Source organism: Branchiostoma lanceolatum, chromosome 7, assembly GCF_035083965.1.
Source record: "Branchiostoma lanceolatum isolate klBraLanc5 chromosome 7, klBraLanc5.hap2, whole genome shotgun sequence".
Taxonomy (NCBI): domain Eukaryota; kingdom Metazoa; phylum Chordata; class Leptocardii; order Amphioxiformes; family Branchiostomatidae; genus Branchiostoma; species Branchiostoma lanceolatum.
The window spans coordinates 21,319,516-21,339,615 of record NC_089728.1 but is presented as its reverse complement, the minus strand read 5'-3'; the positions used below and the strand labels follow the sequence as shown (position 1 = coordinate 21,339,615).

Genomic DNA, 20,100 nt, shown 5'->3' with positions numbered 1-20,100 from the left:
AAAGAAAAGAAAACGGCCGGAAGGAGTCTGCAACGGAGGCTACTGTCACACCTAGAATAGTATAAACTAATGCCTCGGTCCCATTTCCAATCCGGGGCCCGGCCGGGCATCTTGTAGGAACAAAAAATGTTATATAAAAGACAACAAAACGTACACAAATTACTCGAAATCATTTATTGCGTATTTTATTTTTAGACATTTTTCATTTATTTTTCGTTTTCGCAAACGACCCGACCGGGCCCCAGATTGGAAATCGGACCGGAGCATAAGTCTGCACTGATAATGCAGAGAATGGAAGTAAGTCTGCACTGACCATACAGAGTAGATAAGTCTGCACTGACCCTGCAGAATAGATAAGTCTGCACTGACCCTGCAGAGTAGATAAGTCTGCACTGACCCTGAAGAGTAGATAAGTCTGCACTGACCCTGCAGAGTAGATAAGTCTGCACTGACCCTGAAGAGTAGATAAGTTTTCACTGACCCTGCAGAGTAGATAAGTCTGCTCTGACCCTGCAGAGGAGATAAGTCTGCTCTGACCCTGCAGAGTAGATAAGTCTGCACTGACCCTGCAGCGTAGATAAGTCTGCACTGACCCTGCAGAGTAGTTAAGTCTGCACTGACCCTACAGAGTAGATAAGTCTGCACTGACCCTGCAGAGTAGATAAGTCTGCACTGACCCTGCAGAGTAGATAAGTCTGCACTGACCCTGCAGAGGAGATAAGTCTGCTCTGACCCTGCAGAGTAGATAAGTCTGCACTGACCCTGCAGAGTAGATAAGTCTGCACTGACCCTGCAGAGTAGATAAGTCTGCACTGACCCTGCAGAGTAGATAAGTCTGCACTGACCCTGCAGAGTAGATAAGTCTGCACTGACCCTGCAGAGTAGATAAGTCTGCACTGACCATGCAGAGTAGATAAGTCTGCACTGTCCCTGCAGAGTAGATAAGTCTGCACTGACCCTGCAGAGTAGATAAGTCTGCACTGACCATGCAGAGTAGATAAGTCTGCACTGACCCTGCAGAGTAGATAAGTCTGCACTGACCCTGCAGAGTAGGTAAGTCTGCACTGACCCTGCAGAGTAGGTAAGTCTGCACTGACCCTGCAGAATAGACAAGTCTGCACTGACTCTGCAGAGTAGATAAGTCTGCACTGACCATGCAGAGTAGATAAGTCTGCACTGACCATGCAGAGTAGATAAGTCTGCACTGACCCTGCAGAGTAGATAAGTCTGCACTGACCCTGCAGAGTAGACAAGTCTGCACTGACCCTGCAGAGTAGATAAGTCTGCACTGACCCTGCAGAGGATAAGTCTGCACTGACCCTGCAGAGTAGATAAGTCTGCTCTGACCCTGCAGAGTAGACAAGTCTGCAATGACCCTGCAGAGTAGATACGTCTGCACTGACCCTGCAGAGTAGACAAGTCTGCACTGACCATGCAGAGTAGTTAAGTCTGCACTGACCCTGCAGAGTAGATAAGTCTGCACTGACCCTGCAGAGTAGATAAGTCTGCTCTGACCATGCAGAGTAGATAAGTCTGCACTGACCCTGCAGAGTAGATAAGTCTGCACTGACCCTGCAGAGTAGATAAGTCTGCACTGACCATGCAGAGTAGGTAAGTCTGCACTGACCCTGCAGAATAGACAAGTCTGCACTGACCCTGCAGAGTAGATAAGTCGGCACTGACCCTGCAGAGTAGATAAGTCTGCACTGACCATGCAGAGTAGATAAGTCTGCACTGACCCTGCAGAGTAGGTAAGTCTGCACTGACCCTACAGAATAGACAAGTCTGCACTGACCCTGCAGAGTAGATAAGTCTGCACTGACCCTGCAGAGTAGATAAGTCTGCACTGACCATGCAGAGTAGATAAGTCTGCTCTGACCATGCAGAGTAGATAAGTCTGCACTGACCATGCAGAGTAGATAAGTCTGCACTAACCCTGCAGAGTAGATAAGTCTGCACTGACCATGCAGAGTAGATAAGTCTGCACTGACCCTGCAGAGTAGATAAGTCTGCACTGACCCTGCAGAGTAGATAAGTCTGCACTGACCCTGCAGAGTAGATAAGTCTGCACTGACCCTGCAGAGTAGATAAGTCTGCACTGACCATGCAGAGTATATAAGTCTGCACTGACTCGGGAAATAAGGGAGGGAGGAGGATTCGGGGTGTACGGGGGCACAGGGGAATTGGGGAGGGTGCGGGGTGTAAGGGGGCACAGGGGGAAAGGGGTTGGTGGAGGGTGCGGGGTGGGGCACAGGGGGGATGGGGAGGGACGAGGGGGTGGGGTGTCAGGGGGCACAGAGGGGCTGGGGGAGGGTGGAGGGTACGAGATGTAAGGGGTGGGCACAGGGGAAATGGGGGAGGGCGGTTGGTGCTGGGTGTTAGATGGGGCGGAGGGGGAATGGAGAAGGGAGGAGGGTGCGGGCTGTAACAGCGGGGGGGGGGAGGCGAAGGGTGCGGGGTGTAAGTGGGATACAGGGGAGCCGGGGGAGGGAGGAGGATGGGGGTGTACGGGGGCACAGGGGGAATTGTGGAGAGTGCGGGGTGTAAGGGGGCACGGGGGGGGGGCTTGTGGAGGGAGATGGGTGCGGGGTGTAAGGGGGGTACAGGGGAAAAGGGGAAGGGCGGAGGGTGCGGGGTGTAAGGGGGGTACTGGTGGAACGGGGAAGGGCGAAGGGTGCGGGGTACAGGGGGAACGCGGAGGATGCGGGGTGTAAGGTGGTACAGAGGGAACGGGGGAGGGCGGAGGGTGCGGGGTATGAGGGGGTACAGGGGGAACGGGGGAGGGCGGAGGATGCGGGGTGAAAGGGGGGAGGGGGTGTAAGGGAGAATGGGGAGGGAGGAGGGTGCGGGGTGTGTGGGAGGGACACAGGGGGAATGGGGGAGGGTGCGGGGTGTTTGGGAGGGCACAGGGGGAATGGAGGAGGGAGGAGGGTGCGGGTGTTTGGGGTGGGGGCACAGGGGGAATGGAGGAGGGAGGAGGGTGCGGGGTGTTTGGGAGGGCACAGGGGGAATGATGGAGGGAGGAGGGTGCGGGGTGTTTGGGAGGGCACAGGGGGAATGGTGGAGGGAGGAGGGTGTTTGGGAGGGCACAGGGGGAATGATGGAGGGAGGAGGGTGCGGGGTGTTTGGGGGGGGGCACAGGGGGAATGGTGGAGGTAGGAGGGTGCGGGGTGTTTGGGGGGGCACAGGGGGAATGGTGGAGAGAGGAGGGTGCGGGGTGTTTGGGAGGGCACAGGGGGAATGGGGGAGGGAGGAGGGTGCGGGGTGTTTGGGAGGGCACAGGGGGAATGGTGGAGGGAGGAGGGTGCGGGGTGTTTGGGAGGGCACAGGGGGAATGGTGGAGGGAGGAGGGTGCGGGGTGTTTGGGAGGGCACAGGGGGAATGGGGGAGGGAGGAGGGTGCGGGGTGTTTGGGGGGGCACAGGGGGAATGGTGGAGGGAGGAGGGTGCGGGGTGTTTGGGAGGGCACAGGGGGAATGGTGGAGGGAGGAGGGTGCGGGGTGTTTGGGGGGGGGGGAACAGGGGGAATGGTGGAGGGAGGAGGGTGCGGGGTGTTTGGGAGGGCACAGGGGGAATGGTGGAGGGAGGAGGGTGCGGGGTGTTTGGGGGGGGGGCACAGGGGGAATGGTGGAGGGAGGAGGGTGCGGGGTGTTTGGGGGGGGCACAGGGGGAATGGTGGAGGGAGGAGGGTGCGGGGTGTTTGGGAGGGCACAGGGGGAATGGGGGAGGGTGCGGGGTGTTTGGGGGGCACAGGGGGAATGGTGGAGGGAGGAGGGTGCGGGTGTTTGGGGGGGGGGGCACAGGGGGAATGGTGGAGGGAGGAGGGTGCGGGGTGTTTGGGAGGGCACAGGGGGAATGGGGGAGGGTGCGGGGTGTTTGGGGGGCACAGGGGGAATGGTGGAGGGAGGAGGGTGCGGGTGTTTGGGGGGGGGGGCACAGGGGGAATGGTGGAGGGAGGAGGGTGCGGGGTGTTGGGGGGGGGGCACAGGGGGAATCATGGAGGGAGGAGGGTGCGGGGTGTTTGGGGGGGCACAGGGGGAATGGTGGAGGGAGGAGGGTGCGGGGTGTTTGGGGGGGCACAGGGGGAATGGTGGAGGGAGGAGGGTGCGGGGTGTTTGGGAGGGCACAGGGGGAATGGTGGAGGGAGGAGGGTGCGGGGTGTTTGGGGGGGCACAGGGGGAATGGGGGAGGGTGCGGGGTGTTTGGGGGGGGGGGCACAGGGGGAATGGTGGAGGGAGGAGGGTGCGGGGTGGTTGGGACGGCACAGGGGGAATGGGGGAGGGTGCGGGGTGTTTGGGGGTCACAGGGGGAATGGTGGAGGGAGGAGGGTGCGGGGTGTTTGAGAGGGCACAGGGGGAATGGGGGAGGGAGGAGGGCGCGGGGTGTAAGGGGGCACAGAGGGGCTGGGGGAGGGCGGAAGGTGCGGGGTGTAAGGGGGTACACGGGTGTAGTGTACATGCGGGGTGTACCACCATGCAGATTGATTTGTTTATATGGATTACATCCTCTGGGGATCGGTCGACCCAAGACTTGCGAGCGTGCAAAAATGAAAGAAAAAAGTTTGGCAAAAAAATTGCCTTCATTATGAATCTAAATGGTCAGCAAAGGGGAAGTATGGTATTCTGAAATACTAAAAATATAGGTTCTTCAGTTTTGTTCTTTCAAAACTTCTTTTTGACTTTGGAGTTGACTTTGGCACTTAACGACATTGCAATGTGCTAATCATGTATTTTCTCCTTTTGCCGCTGCTTGTTACGATTTACGGTATGGCCGAAAACGTTTTTTTTCTTCTTTTTTTTTGAAAATGGACGAAAATTGCCGCACGCACGGAAAGTATCCTTTTTTTTACTAGCTGTTACTGCATATACGCGTAGTTTTTAAGATGTAATACTTCACCTTCACCTGTACTTACAAATGTTAAAAGGCAACAGCAAAACGATGACCTCTAAATTGTTTATTTCATACAGGACGTTTTTACTTTAACATAGCTTTAGTTTTTGACATTTGTAAGACATATAGGAACCTTTTACACGAGAATAACTATTATAAATTACGTACATTTAAATACAGCGCATAACCAAAAATAGAGAACTAAGTACTAAATTTTCGTAGCTCAGAACACCCCCATAGACTGCATATGGAATCTAACAATACTTTTATATCCATTATATCTTAACAAGATTGACATGCTGAGATGGTATAGATTTTATCAGTTTGAAGTCTAGAAACCGGATAAAATCTACACCGTGACAGGTTCTTTGAGATTAAGGAAACAGACTTGGCCGTTACTCAGTCCCACACAGATCTGTCCTGTGTCCGTGATGGCCGCCGCTCTTGGCGCATGCTCAAACGTGAATTGACAGAGTAAGCTGTTCTCCCCTGAGGGAACGATGGACCACACCCTCAACGTCTTGTCTGCAGAACCTGACACGATTCTCCGGCCGTCTGACGTCACCGCCACACACGTCACTTCCTGTGAACAACGACGTAACTTCCGGTTGGGGACTTGTAAGCAATGCTTGACGTCACCCGTGACGTAATCCCAAGCCGTTAACTTGTTCTGTGTATCTCCTGTGACAACTACAGGCCCTATTTGAGAGGGAGTTGGGACGACTGCAGAAAAATGACACCATGTGTCTGAGCGTCTCTCCGTGTTGTCCCGGTTTGCGCTCACACACTCGCCCGTGTTGAAATCCCAGACACCGAGAAAGCTGCCGCTGTAGCTGCACATTATTTCCCGTCCGTCTGCTGTAAAGCCAACGCAGTTGACGCCGTAGTAGTCAGACGGGTACTCCTTGACGAGCTCGAACGTGTTGGCGTCGTAAGCCCGAAGTTTGTTGTCCACCGAGCCCGTGACGAAGTGGCAGCCGTTCGGAGCGGCGGCTAGCCTGAGGGCGGGCGGACAATCGCGTGGCAGGAACATGAGATGCAGCGGCTGGTAGGACGACGCTGAGACAAACCACAGTTTGATGGTTCTATCCAGGGACGCGCTGAGAACGAGCCGTGTGTTCGGGACGCTGAGGATCGTCTGACGTCCGCTTCCGTCCGTCGTGACGACGTCGGTGACCACAGCGTCGTGCGCCTCCCAGCAGTCGCGTCGTCTCCGCTCGCGAACGTCCCAGACCGCCAGCGTGCCGCCGCCGCTTCCGGAGACAGCCAGGTGCCTGGACAGGTTACAGAAACACGTGATCTGTCCCAGAGCCGCTCCGAGTACCACAAACCTGTCCTTCACATAGCGGACGACATCTGCTCCCTTGTGGGTCTGCCACATCTTTACGGCTCCTTGCACGTCGCCTGTCAAGAAAACCGCGTGTCCTTCCGTGCCTGTTTCTAAGATGGTGATCGCGCTGGTCTGTTTCTTCAGCTCGGAACGTGCCACCACTTCTTTTTGGGTCACATAATGTGTAACATGGTGATTGCTGCGTGTGAGATTGAGCGCTGTTACGGTGCCGGTGGTAGAGGCTGAAACTAGCGTGCCTCCATCGCAGCTCACTGCGAGGGCTGTGAGGACTGAGCCGCTCGGGTGGCCGCAGTTCCCGCAGGACTGTCGCCCCATTTTGTCCCACTGGCGGTAGCGTTCATCTTCGGGACAGCCGCTCACAATCTTTGCCTCGTTGGGAAGCATCACCGCCGGGTAGGAGAGCCATCTAGCGCTCGGACCGCGCACTACAGTCCGCTTGGTCTGATCGTCTGCAGTCAGACCGACCCACCTGCAGACGACGTTGTCTCTGGCACATGCCACGATAGACTGTTTACAGAAGACTACAGACATGATGCCGTAACTGACATGGAAGAGCTTTCGGACGCACCTGCCCTTCTTGGCGTTCCACAGGAAAACAAGGTTGTCCCAACCTCCGGAAACAACCAGTTTGGAATCCTGGGAGATGGCGACACATTGAACCGCTCCTACATGACCACGGAGGACCGCCCTCTCGAACAGGTAGGACGGCTGCACCGACCTAAATATGTCGCTAGAGGTCTCTGCGTCTTGACTCACGTCCCATATCTTAACCTTTCTGTCCTTAGATCCTGACACCACCATGTTTTCATCCTCTGAAACAGCTAAGGCGCGAATCGATCTCGAATGAGCGTTTCTGACGACAGCCTCTATCGTTCCGGTGTGGAGATTCCACAGCTTGAGTTCGCCAGAGCGGGAGCCCGACACCGCCAACCTTCCCACTCTTGACACGGCAACAGTGTAGACCGGACTATCGTGTCCCGGGAGGGGCTCAACGTCTTGCGGATCTTCCTCAAGTTTCCAGATCCTACAAGAAGCATCCACAGACCCGGACAGGAGTATTCTTCCATTCTCCGTGTCTACGACTGTTAATGCCTTTATTCCGCCTCCATGACCCCTGAACGTACAAACCTGATCCCCCTCCCTGAGTTTCCATATTCGAATAGTGGTATCGTCCATCCCACCGCCTGACACAAGTGTGGCGTCGTCCGGGGTGATGGCAATGGCGGCGACAACGTCCGTGTGCCCGACCAACTTGTGGAGCAAGTCGCGCTTCTCCACGTCCCACACGCCCACCTTTCTGTCACCAGACGCGGAAACCAGGAACCTGTCGTCCGTTGTTATGGCAACGTCGCACACCGCCCTCTCGTGTCCCTCCAGACAGTGTGACTGCAGGCTGTCCAAGTCCCACAGTCTGACGGTGTGATCGTCCGAACACGTGGCCACCATGCACTTATGATGGAAGGCGCACACGGCGTTAATCTGTCCAGTGTGTCCGACTAAAGTCGACACGCACAGCCACGTGTTGGGGCCTGGTAGGTCTCTGGCGTCATCACTTTCTGTCGGTGACGTCGACAGGAGCTGGGTTCTTGGTATAGTTTCGATCTCAAAGTCCTTGGTTGTTGGCCAGATTATGGATGTTATCGGTGTCAAAGGACTGCCCGAAAGCAGCACATTCGATGCCTGAGATTCCAGTAAGGCGTCTAGCTTCCAGACTTTGACGGTTTGATCGCTCGATACAGATATCAGAGTGGCGCCATCTTCCAGAAAAACAACTCCGTTGACACTGCTCTTGTGCCCTTCAAGCGTGCAGAGCAAGATCAGTCGATCCACGTCCCAGATCTTCACCGTGGAATCCCGCGATCCAGACGCTAGGATCGTGTCGTCCTTCCTGATCGCTAAAGCGGATACGTCGCCATGGTGACCGTGTAGGACGCTGACATCCCTGCAAGACTTCAAGTCCCACACTCTGATCGTGTAGTCGTCAGACCCCATGAAGACCCTCTTAGACCCCGGCGCATTCGTCACGGCAAAACAGAGAACTGCATGCCGGTTTCTGCTGTAGGTTCTGATGTTGGGTCCACCGGGAGCTGTTAAGCACTGTAGACAAGGATGCAAGGCAACCTGAGATCTTTCGTCCACGTCTTTACAAAGCTGAATTATGTCTTTGTTGGTAGACCTTGACAACCTGCCAAGAAGTTGTGCACCGAGTTGACTCTTGTCCGAACACAGGACGCGCCCAGACAACGAAAGCGCCTCGCGCACTTGGACAACGGATTCTGGTAGGTCAAGGTCAAGGTCCTGGAATTCAGAAAGAAGGGCAAAGAAATCCGTGGTTTTGAGTTTGGCTTTCAGCCAGGAGTAGCTCACAAGAATCTTCATCAGTCTGTCCGTCATTCCGGCCCGTCTGAAGTGACACGAGATGTGCTGGAAGCAGTAACCATCGTTCCAGCTGTCTTCTAAACCACTTCCCAACTTTGCTCTGTACGACTCAATCAGATGTCTGTGCACCGAAGGCTCTTCGTCGCCGAGCTTAGATCTCGCAAAGTCTCGCACAATCTCGTGCAGAAGATATGTAGACGGTTTCCCGCCTTCCAGTAACAACGATCTTAGGAGAAGACTTTCAGCATTCTTCTGAGATTCAACTTCTGAAAGATTCGGGTCCTCTGTGCGCCATAACAAAGTCAATACGTCCATGGGGATATCAACGTTGTCGGGAAAGACCCCACAAAGAAGGAAACGCCGCTGCAACGTCGGTGTCAATGCTTTGAGGCTAGCGTCAAAAGATAAGCTAACTTGTCTGTTTCCCGTGCCTTCCTTTGTCGAGGGACTGTGGCTCTTCAGCGCTCTAGCTATGCTTCTCAAGGCGTTGACATCTTCCGGATTTCCGACGGTGGCAGCTACAACGGAAATCGCCAGGGGGAGCCCGCCGCACGCCTGCAGGATGACGTCAACCATCACCCTCCTTTCGTCGAACGGATCCAAAGCGTAGCTCAGTCCGATTTTCTTGAGAAGCAGCGCTTCGGACTCACGCTTATCAAACGTCTTCAGGTTGTGCACGTGGGGCACCTGCAACGCGCGGAACACCTGAATGTCATGTGACGTGACAAGCACCTGGCACCTCCCCGTCATCGCGTCGATGACGTCCCTAGCATGTTCGACATTCGTGACGTCATCCAAGACGATGACGTAGTCCTTGTCACGTGTTTGGTGACGTAGCACGTTGATGGCTTCGCTAAGTTCTGTAAATGGCAGGTGACTGCTGGTCATGTCGGCAAACAAATCCGCCAGGTGTTCCAGCACACGATTCTGTCTTCCTGCCGTTATCCAAAACACCTACAGAAATAATACAACATTTCAGTTATTTCTGAAAGGAACGCGTCTTTCCTCCTACAATATCTATCAAAGGATATGGAGTTTGTACTGTGTTGTTGCAATTCAAATACAGTCAAAGTCAATGGAGCAGTTATAGTCTAAAACCTAGTTAGTTCCAGGTTCTACCTTACTGACTAGGATGACAATCAGGCTCGGGAGTTTATTGAAGACGCTGAAATATCTGAAAAGAATGTACTTAATTCTTTTCCCCCTTTAACAACTATATTGAACTTGAGAATCGATTTCAAACAACAGTCATAATACGTACTTGATGTACCGCAAATGAAAGTACCAGGTACCAAAGAACTTACAAGTGTGTGCCCTTTAACCTTTAGCAAAATTGAAGTAGCCGTTTGGCACCCAATTCCCTATTGGTTACAGAGTTAAGCCCCCCTCTCACTCGACCCGCGGCACGCTGGCGGCGTCGCTGCGTCCTAAACTGAATTTGTGTTACCCTTGACTTGAATAATGGGAATACTACATGTAGTATCATCCAAAACGTACAAGTATGACCAAAAAAGACACACAAAAAAAAAAAACCCACAAAGCTCAAAAAGATTCGTTTGTTGTCGATGAAATTCGTTGAGTGCTTTGTCAATTCGAGTTCAGTGAGGGGGGGGGGGGGCTTAAGGCAGCAGGGAAAATGTCTATTTTCACCTCTCTCCGGTCGTCTTTCGCCAGTGCCTGAGCCACCATGACCGCCAGTACGGTCTTACCGCTGCCACCCATCCCCCAGATCCCCACAACGTGCTGTCCTCCCCGGCCACCAGCCGACAGTGTTGGCGGGAGAAGAGCTTGGGACTCCCGCATCATCCCCAACACAGCCCGTACGTCAGCGGTCCTGGGCATCAGAACGCTCGGGACTTTGGGGAGTGTTTTGGTGCGGCCTCTTGCAATGGACGAGTCTGGAAATGAAAATAGAATAGACTTGTTTCAAACATTTTTCATCAATTTGGGCAGACCACAACGGATGCTTTGTGGGTCGCCTTAGATATTTCATCACACCACATAGCTTCAGTAAAAACATGCAAAACACACCAAAGCCGCAACTTTCGTGATAACGTTACATGTTCAGTCAAACCTGTACAATTGACCAACTATACATATACATTTATAGATGGACCACCTGGTCTATATGACCACTTTTTGGTAGTCCCTTGGGTAATTTTCCCATTGACACAATATAGTGACCATCTGTCCACATAGATCAGATTTGATCGGTCCCCTGAGTGGTCTTCTTGGGCAGTATTGACTGTAGTAGCAATGAAAAGCTGTTCTAATCTTTCAATATCCTATTGACGTCAAAATTGAGTGATCATTCAAATCAGGTTACAAGCATAATTCGCATATTGAATTGCAACATATTAGTAGATGTTTATGAAATTCTATAATAAACATTGCATGATTGACACTAACCTTTCCTATTTTCGGTGAGCGCGTCACGAAGTCGCTCCCAAAAGTCACCATCCCCTGCGCATGCGCGGTAGACCATGGGGTTGAACGGCCTCAGAGTCTGCGGGACGTCACAGTCGCTCAGGACGATGGGAACGAGTCTGTGCCCTGACGACAGCGCTTGGTCAAGCTCCCACATACACGCGCCATTTTTTACATAACTCCGGGACAACAAGATGATAATCTTGTCACAGTTTCTGGCTATCTCGGAATAAGCGTCGAGTTTGGACACGCCTGGCTCAAAATCCCTGTCTCTAAGGAAAAGTCGGACGACATCGTCGTTTCTCTCTACGTTGGGAACGAGATGCTTGAGTAGCCAATCCTTGTCGTTGTCGCTGTAGGACACGAGGGTGAAACAGGTGGTCTCCGGGACCTCATCGCCTGATGCTGAAATAAACAAACAATAAACATTTTATTGAAGGTAACAGATAAACAAAAATACAGAACCAGTTCAACATTTTATTTCGTACTTTGGTTTATCGTTGCACCCAGCTTCGATGCTTACCATGCATTACAACGGACATTTCAAGATCTTTCAACAGTTTATTTTTGTTGTTGTTGTCAGACCTTCGATACCAAGGGATGGGATGACAGAAGATAATTGATTACTGGAATGTGCTCAGGGCACACTTTTTCATATTAATGACATTATTAATATATGATACGTTGGTTAGCAACACACTGTCTTCACTGGGGATACCATAATTTTTTATTATTTAGGCCATGGCGTTTGTCAGCGAAGGATAAAAGAGAAAACCGCCCTTCTGTTACTTCTGTTACCCCCATTAACACCCTCACATTTGACGAATTGAATCCTGACATCCAAGTTTACCTTCCACGTGTGCAGCTGGCACCATGACCCTATGCGCTGTGCCAAGGTGACGCCCCCTGGCTGAGAAAGACAAGCACTGCAGCATCATGCAGTTGCGAACTGCGTCCACTCAAACAGCAAACAAACCAGCTGGAGCAAACGTTAATCTTTTCATGCGTTTTTGCTACGGACAAACAGAACGCCCAAGACCAACAGGTCCTGTTTTCTCCTTACTCCACACGGATGTATGGTATCAAGGGGCGGGCGTTCTTTAATTGGTAACAGATTAAGGTAAGGCGATAGCTCAGTTGGTCTTGGCATGAGAAAGCTTGAGTTCCTCTCCGTGGGGTAATGGTAATCATACGGTAGCTGCAGTTGGATATACATTTCCTTCAGGGAAAATCTTGAAATATTCTACAAAACAATAATGTCCTTGTTGGAATACAAACTTTACGAATTTCGTCCTTTGAGGTTTCTGAGAACTATCATGAAGGCGAGAGCAACCGGCGCCACAACACTAATGCAGAATCTTGCAGGCCTCTGACATATCTGAGAGTTCAATCAGTGACCTGAAAGACTGACTCTTTGACATCTCCTTTATAATAGAACTACACACGTACTTAAACGTTGCCCCTCAAGAATAATAATGTTTACAACTTTACAACCTCCTACAACGTCACGGGCGACGCCTTATAATGTATAAGCTGCATACACATGATTGAAGAAACGTTCTATTCCAAGAAAATCCTTCTGCTTGAGAACACTGACACCGCTGGGAAATCTCAGCTCTCCCATCTATCACCCTCTGCCACATTCCAGAGTTAAAGGTAAAACATATGGCGTGAACGTAGTGAAAGGTCCGGAGACAAATCACACAACACAACTGACGGTACTACCAACCTGTGGAACACACAGTTGCCATGGGGGCGCCTTCCTTGGGATCAAGAGCTCCGAAGAAATCTTCAAGAAAGAAGACGGGTCCTTGCACTGACAGTTGGCAGTGCCTGGCACAAACCTTTAAAGACGAAGAAGACTGACATCTTAGCACTGGCGTGTTTGACCCGCCTGCCAAACGACGTTTGTTTGAAGGAAAACCCCGAAGGAGTTACCAAGGTCCCGCGTAGTCTCGTATCGTCTGCAGTGAAGAAAGGGTCAGGGCTCTCTATGGGGTTTGCGGGGCAACAGTATTCCTCATCAAAATAGAGCCAATCTACGACTTGATTGGTTTCTTAATAGGGTTAGTCAGTGAATCGTGAGCTTTCTTTACAATCTTAGAGTGTGAAACCGTCTGATTGTTTTTACACGTACTGCTGCGCAGTTCAACTTGAAGTGGGTGTTTTCACAACTTCAAGAGTGATTCCAGATGTTAGAGTTGAATAGACACCAAGTTCGGATTACGCACTAGTTTATCACTTGGGGGTGCCTTAGGTCTCGCCGGGTGTGAAGGTTTATACTTTAGTTTAGAGAATATAAACTAGACTACTGTATTAAAAATGTTAAGGTCTTTTTATCAACTTGCCATTATTTTGATGTAAAATTTCGTGGATTTTGCAAATGATGATCGTTGTTTCAATACTTTCATGATATGCATTCGTATGTCACGATATGGGCATTTGTGTTTAGAATGTCGTCAACTAAGCAAATATTTTCAAGGTTTCGTGGCAACCGAAAATAGCTGAACAGACGCTAGGATATCCCACACGGAATGAATTTTTTCCAGAATTTTCAAGATTAAGTACTGAAACGTCCCCTCCAAAATTGCCAGGAGAATAAACACGTGTAACTAAAGGCCCTTGACCCCAGGGTTGACCTTGACCCCGGCGATGATTGATCACTACCGCGTAGCTGACCTTGAAATGAAGTGAACCAGATGTAGAAACTGAATTGTATATCCGAGAACATTTGCGGCTACTTTTCTTCGTGCCCTAAAGCTCACATTTCTCCGACGTTTCCATTGGTATTTGATGGTGGGTTTTATCACCGTACAGGGGCGACCTCCAGCGATCAATGAAAATTTTACACCCAAACCAACTTCACGGCACGGCCTTCGTTACCGTTTTCCATGATAGGGTTTTCCTCACGCCTTCTATAACTATGACTTCATTGAAGTTGCCAATTTCAAAATCTCAAAACAAGGAAGATTCACATATTCTAAAATGTAATTCTCAAGCCAAATTTATCAAGACTACAATAACCTATTTTACAATTGTGTCTTCAAGATATATGTTTGTACGATAACAACCAATTAAAAAATGTATCTATAACAAACTGACACTAACATGCAATATGGTACTAGTATATACTGTTGTCTCTACATACACTACCAGTGCTTGAAATACCACCTGCACTCTACCATTTACAGGAAAAGTATAAGCAACAAGTTGCATTTTTGTAGATTAAAAAAAAAATCAGGTGCTATGTTATGAATAATAATCTTCTTTATTAGCAGCTAGTCAGACCAAAATTCACCAAATACAGTTCATTCTCGATCTCAAGACTTACAAATCCATGTATGATGATGATGATTTACGATTCATCAGGCTATATACAGTATTTGCAGAAAACCATTTTTCCAGAAAAACATTGCCACTGTGCAATAATGGGGAACAGAATAAAAACGATTTTGAGCCTTGACAATTTCAAAGTATTACATTTTGTAAAATGTATGTTAAACAATGTACATGTATTGTTTTTTTCAGTACAATTCTCACACCAATCAACTCTTGTTGTTCTTTTTCAAATCCTCCATGATCTGTACAGGTCCCTTGTAGTCATTGGTCTGAATCTCGGACAGCTCTTGGATGTACTCCTTAGGAAGTCCCTGTTGTCTAGCGCCTCCTAGCAGAACCTCCATGTACTGCGGGGAGGGAGGATTGGGTTGACTGGTGTCTATGATCTGGTAGGATCTACAGGTGAGGTTTTCACCTGTTGAAGTTTTCACCGATAGCTCCACTGGCCTGTACACACCTTGATCATTGCCTTTCACGCCCTCTTGTCTGGAGTAAGAAAAGAAAAGGAAAAGTCTTGAGACATTCAATAGAGGACAATTGCCAAGTGTTACTGACAGAGAAAATGTGGAAAAGGAACATGCACATGATAAATTTGTTTCGCACATTTTAGGTAAAAATTGAAGGTAAAGCAGTTGTCCACATGGTGAAGCATCAGATGCTTGTTCGGGTAAAAGGTACAGTGTTAGCCTCATATTCAAAGGTATTATAGCTGCCGAGATTCTTTTGTCCTCTTTGCAACACCCTCCCGAGCAGGCACAATATGCTCGGTATGCTACCTCCCATACCGGCCCTGCCATTTCAAGCCTGTAAAATCGCTTCTGGCCATATCGGGCCTGCTCAGGAGGGTGCTTTGCAGATGCTATTTATGAAAGAGGACGAAAGAGACTGGGCACCTTTCATAGGTTTGAGTGAAGTGTGTCTGTAGTGCAAATATTGCAGCTTTGCTACAGCTCACGGGGTCACTCCTACTCTTGAACTCTATATGATAAGTGCACTGGGTTCTTTTACGTGAGTATTGAACCTGGAATCTTAACTTAAGCTCTCCTATACACATGCCCACAGGCTTGAATGAAAAGCTAGTACATGTAGTTACTGTAGCAGAACTCGTATCCAGTATTTGATTATACTGCTGCACAGGCATTTTGGTAGTGGATGAGATTGTACCACCAGATTCCTTCCTGACGAAAAACCTGTAGCCAAGCTAAAAATCTGTACTAAATAAAGTCTGAAACTGCTAGGCAATGTGTTCTGACTCAAATCACACAAGAGAAGAAAGTGTGTCACTTGTTGAGGGCTTCCAGGTTTTCTATGCCAATCTGCCAGACCACGCCCCACAGGGTGTGGCCAGGGGCGGGGTCGATAGTGGCCACGCCTCCTCCCCAGCGGCTCCAGAAACCATAGAAACCCAGCCGGTAGTCCTATAAAGGGAAGAGGGTTTGGTTTTACGGTTGAGATATGCAACATGTACATTGAATGATCTTGCGGTCCCCACAAAGAGATACATGTACTGCCTTTTCAAGAAATTGTGTGTATTACTAATCATTCCATGCCACCACAGTGAATATCCAGCAAGAGTATTGAAGAGGATATAATGGAGATTGAGGTAAAGCATGATGTTTTTTCAAGTACTTTAAGAGGGCCTGTATGCCCCTTTTCCGTAAGGCGTAATCAGGCCGTTTTAGACTTCGTAATCCGTAATCAGCCACCCAAAATCAACGTAATTTGTAATCAGTACATTGGCCGTAACGCGTAATTGGTCACTTTGATTCTACGTAAAACGTAGGCAGTTACCTTTATGCAACGTAAAACGTAATCTATGAATTACTAGAAAAACGTAGGTTTATTTCCAGCAAAGTCTCCCGGCAAAGTTGCCCCTCACAATGCAGGAAATAGCATTTCAGAGGGTAAAGATCTCAAAATTTTCCCATGAAACATGTGACCCACTTAGTATTGTCGCGCCTCGTTCTGAGGGCGTCGCCCCTAAATATCAAGCTGGAATCATTGTGTATTTTTCAATCAAAGAGAAACCATAAAACATAGTTTAGATTACCAGCCTAATGTGCCCGTAAAAATGCAAGAAATAGCGTTTCAAAGGGTAAAGATTTCAAAATCTCCTCGGGTGCATGCCCTCGTGCCTACTTGCGATTGTTACATGTACGCCTCCGGCGAAAATATGTCGGGAGGGCAAACCGTGCATCTACTCTTGTGTACTTTTCACTATGAGTGCAGATATTGCCCCTCAAAATGTATCTGAGTGGGTCAAGATTTTACCATTTTCCCGGGTATTCTCCCGGATCGACCTACAATATGCAATCGCCGGGTCGCTCCAGCGCGGCATCGCGCACCATACTATTAAACTCTTGAATATTCTTTTCACTTATAGATATGTAATCAAACATAGTGTAACAGCAAAATGTGGCACTCAAAATCAAGGTTATAGCGTTTCAGGGGGTCAAGATTTCTTTACAATTTTCCCGGACAACGTACGTTCCGGAATATCTTGCTGTCCCTTCCCATACGAAATTCACTGCCGCCGTCACGGCTACTCATTATAGTTATACGGTTTAGTGTGGTCATCAACAGATTCATTGTCACCACAATAAATATAAAAATGAACAGTTTTGATGCAGAAATAGATACTGTAGTTGAATCATGCGTTAACTGTTTAAGTTGGTTGGGAAGCCTCATGATTTAACGTAATTCGTAATCGGCTCTGAAAATTTAACGTAATTCGTAATCGGCGGCAAAAATTTTCCGTAATTCGTAATCACTACCCCTCCATGCAGGCCCTCCTTTAAGTGCAATGCAGCCTCGCCACGACTTGCGTTTTTGGCAAAGCACACCGGGTCATCCGTACTAGTACTCTTCTCGATAAGTGTGTTGGGTTCTTTTACGTGCAGAGGTCTGAGTGACGCTTGAGGCTTATGCCCTTGAAAGCTCCCTCATTCACGGGGCCGCCGGCTTTTCGTCACCATCCAAAATGTTGAATGCAATCCCTAATACAACATGTCCGAGCTGGAGTCGACCCCAGGATCGAACTCGGGCCCCAGGATCCACGGAATTTGATCAAGATGGCAAAGCAGTGGGGTAACACGTTACCGCTTGCGCCACGGGGACATGAACTTACAGTATCAAATCTGTATCATAAGTTCCTGTAGCAGTGCTGTACAGTTTAATTAAGTAGAGTGTTACTAAGGTTAAATGCTAAGTGCGGCACCAATAACCTTGATAGTATGAATGAATATCGGATTTCAGGTCTTCCCTGATGTCATCCCAAGGAGGTGGTATTGGAGTATGAAGCAGAACTGTCTGTAACCTCCTTGGTCATCCTGAAGTCAAACTTATGTGGCCTGATATAAAACAATACCACTACAACATGAAACATACTGACCTGCACTTTTCCAACAGCCTTAAACTGGGCGGTTGGAGAGTTAATCCGTATCCTTTCCTTTAGCAGATTACTGCCATACCCAAAATACAGAAATGTATCCTTTCCAGCCATCATATGTCGTACAAAAGTTCTCATATGTTATTTTTTTTGTGTACATCCACCTTTGTCATGTCCTTTGACCTCTTGGGAACGAGAGTGGAATAGTCTGGGAACGAGAAAATATGACCTTTGAACTTTGAAACTTCTGGGAACGAGATTTGTGCGCATGCGCTCTGCCCGTGCCGCCATTTCCGGTCAGGCTACCGGTATCTCCGAGGAAAGGCCGACTTTCACTTTCCGTCTCTCTCAAGGAAAAAATCAGCGAAAGGACGAGAGAAAAGAGGCGGGCAGGCGGTTGTGCAGCTACAGGCGGATGTAAGGTGAAGGTCTGCCGTGCAGACATGGAGGCGGAGTTCCGAGAGATCGACAAAACCGGCGCATGGGGACAGGTCTACCAGGTGAGGCGAGCTCTCCTCACAAGATTTTGTTGGTGCAGATCTAGAAGGGTCAGTTCGTGGGCGGACAGGCTTTTTGTCCGTCTTCTTTGGCCACTGCTGGACAGCGAAAGAACAACACTGCAACGTGTTAAGGTTCTCAGCACCTTAAAGGTGAAAAAAAAAAGCCAAGTGTGTTTGGCAGCGTGCAAGTCTTCAGCCCAACTGCCTTTACGTTTGATGATATATTATTTTACAGTACAGCAAAACGTATTTTCTATGTGCTAGAGAAATTATTATATTTGTATGTACTGGTGTACAGCAGTCAGGACACATAGGAACCCATGGCAACAGGCTGGTTATTAAGGCTGTTTTGATGGCTTCCATATTATATTTTCTTCTTATTTATAAACTGTTTTCTTGATTATTTGCATATCTAACAAGGTAAGGGGGTAGGTAAAGATTGAGTACACAGTATTTGGAAAAATGATGTATTTTTCTATATGATAATGTTGAGCATACATGGTATTTTCTTCTCTGACAATAGTAGTACGATATGGTCAGGTCTAGTGGTTGGCAATCATGCTTCTGGACCATAAGGTCGGTGCTCGTACCTTGGTCAGTTCATGTTTCAATCTTGAATTTTCACGCCATTAGAAGGGCAGTGCTTTGTAGGGAATTGTGATTTTCACGACGTTAGAAAGGCAATCCATTGTAGGGGGTGTCAATTTTCACACCAGTGGAAGGGCAGTCTTTTGTAAGGGGTGTAAATTTTCATGCCGCCCATAGGGCAGTCCATTGTAGGGGGTGTTAAGTCATTGACCTCACATTTCAGCTTAAGCCAGGCTAGCCACACCTTTAGCACATCATGTTTATGTCACAGTAGAGATGGCGTTTTAGGACAATTGGCGATTGTCCTAGGACAGATTGCGATCGTAGTTTGTCCAAGGACAGACAACGATCGCGATCTGTCCTAGGACAGTCGCCATCTCTACTGTGACATATACATTACATGCAATAAGACTAGGGGAACATCTCAGTTCTGCAATTGCCAATGCCCTATATGTATCAGTGCTCAAACCCTAGCTCATGGGTTAGCGTTTAACAAAGGCCCTTGGCTACATTGTAGTTTGGCAGCCCTGGTAGCATGACGTCAATCTAACCAATTATGGGGAAAATAGAGATAATTGGACACCCCCCTAAATGTCTAATTACAGACATTGCTGAAACTGTGAAAGGTACATGCGATTTTGTGATGCCCGCATATCAGGGTTGTCTCCAGCTATTTTCTGTCCCATTCATTGTTTGTGAGCCCACATTGTTGATTTCCATTGTTAAATCTATCATTCAGGGCTCACAAAAATACATTTGTATTAATTTTCATGTCATTAAGAACAGATTTTTTTTTATGCCTCTCACCACATCTGCTTCAAATTCTGGCCAGCGGCCCGAGTTCGCATCCAGGTTGGACACGACTGGAAAAGAGTCCCATCGTCCTATTGGAATGGGATGTAAAGCCGGTGGCCCAGTGTATGAGAGAGATTTAGGGCATTGATTATTTAAACCTCTGCACGTAAAAGGACCCAACACACTAACTTATCGAGAAGAGGTGGGGTGACCCGGTGTGCTTGGCCAAAAATATGTGAGCCCTAGCGAAGCCGCATTGCACTACTAGTACTAGTACTATATAGCTAATGTAAAAGCGTCATGCTTCGTCCTCAGTCTGAGGTTCGACCGCTTTACCTTTACCTTTTGCATGCGGCAAACCCAAACTAATAAATTTTCAGGAGTCCCCAGGTAAAAGCAACATATACTGCCAGTCCCAGACAAAAAACACAGTAAGTTATTGTA

General features: G+C 48.9%; 6 protein-coding genes across 6 annotated transcripts in view; 3 read left to right on the top strand and 3 right to left on the bottom strand.

Annotated features, from left to right (window-relative positions):
* Positions 1-2,351: 2,351 nt before the first annotated feature.
* Positions 2,352-2,714, top strand: LOC136438715 (uncharacterized). The gene has a single exon (XM_066433627.1). The coding sequence runs from the start codon at positions 2,352-2,354 to the stop codon at positions 2,712-2,714; it is 363 nt and encodes a 120-aa protein (XP_066289724.1).
* Positions 2,715-2,827: 113 nt separating this feature from the next.
* On the top strand, positions 2,828-4,342 carry LOC136438714 (uncharacterized). Its single transcript, XM_066433626.1, has one exon. It carries the CDS (start codon positions 2,828-2,830, stop codon positions 4,340-4,342), a length of 1,515 nt encoding a protein of 504 aa, XP_066289723.1.
* Positions 4,343-4,938: 596 nt separating this feature from the next.
* On the bottom strand, positions 4,939-9,718 carry LOC136438134 (apoptotic protease-activating factor 1-like). Its single transcript, XM_066432851.1, has one exon. It carries the CDS (start codon positions 9,505-9,507, stop codon positions 5,239-5,241), a length of 4,269 nt encoding a protein of 1,422 aa, XP_066288948.1. The 5' UTR covers positions 9,508-9,718; the 3' UTR covers positions 4,939-5,238.
* Positions 9,719-10,206: 488 nt separating this feature from the next.
* On the bottom strand, positions 10,207-11,464 carry LOC136438712 (toll-like receptor 4; the record flags this gene model as incomplete). The annotated part of the gene is made up of 2 exons (XM_066433625.1): positions 10,207-10,517; positions 11,029-11,464. Coding segments are annotated over 2 exons (747 nt in total), but the record flags the coding sequence as incomplete, so codon positions are not given.
* A 2,827-nt stretch (positions 11,465-14,291) lies between these two features.
* Positions 14,292-17,992, bottom strand: LOC136438133 (gamma-glutamylcyclotransferase-like). The gene is made up of 3 exons (XM_066432850.1): positions 17,777-17,992; positions 15,670-15,803; positions 14,292-14,871 (listed from the first exon to the last, which is right to left on the bottom strand). The coding sequence occupies exons 1-3, from the start codon at positions 17,909-17,911 to the stop codon at positions 14,592-14,594; spliced, it is 549 nt and encodes a 182-aa protein (XP_066288947.1). The 5' UTR covers positions 17,912-17,992; the 3' UTR covers positions 14,292-14,591.
* Positions 17,993-18,034: 42 nt separating this feature from the next.
* LOC136438132 (tyrosine-protein phosphatase non-receptor type 2-like) overlaps positions 18,035-20,100 on the top strand; it is a 34,955-nt gene continuing 32,889 nt past the window's right edge. The window contains exon 1 of the mRNA XM_066432849.1: positions 18,035-18,273. Coding sequence (XP_066288946.1) covers positions 18,217-18,273 — 57 coding nt within the window. The 5' untranslated portion in view covers positions 18,035-18,216. The remainder of the gene's footprint in view (positions 18,274-20,100) is intronic.

What these genes read in the sequence shown, in the direction of transcription:
- LOC136438133 (XM_066432850.1), bottom strand. Translation starts at nt 17,911, where the DNA reads ATGAGAACTTTTGTACGACATATGATGGCTGGAAAGGATACATTTCTG. An exon ending in AGGCTGTTGGAAAAGTGCAG is followed by an intron (nt 15,804 to 17,776) that starts GTCAGTATGTTT and finishes TTCCCTTTATAG; the next exon opens with GACTACCGGCTGGGTTTCTA. An exon ending in AACCTGGAAGCCCTCAACAA is followed by an intron (nt 14,872 to 15,669) that starts GTGACACACTTT and finishes TTCTTACTCCAG; the next exon opens with ACAAGAGGGCGTGAAAGGCA.
- LOC136438714 (XM_066433626.1), top strand. Translation starts at nt 2,828, where the DNA reads ATGGGGAGGGAGGAGGGTGCGGGGTGTGTGGGAGGGACACAGGGGGAA.
- LOC136438715 (XM_066433627.1), top strand. Translation starts at nt 2,352, where the DNA reads ATGGGGGAGGGCGGTTGGTGCTGGGTGTTAGATGGGGCGGAGGGGGAA.
- LOC136438134 (XM_066432851.1), bottom strand. Translation starts at nt 9,507, where the DNA reads ATGACCAGCAGTCACCTGCCATTTACAGAACTTAGCGAAGCCATCAAC.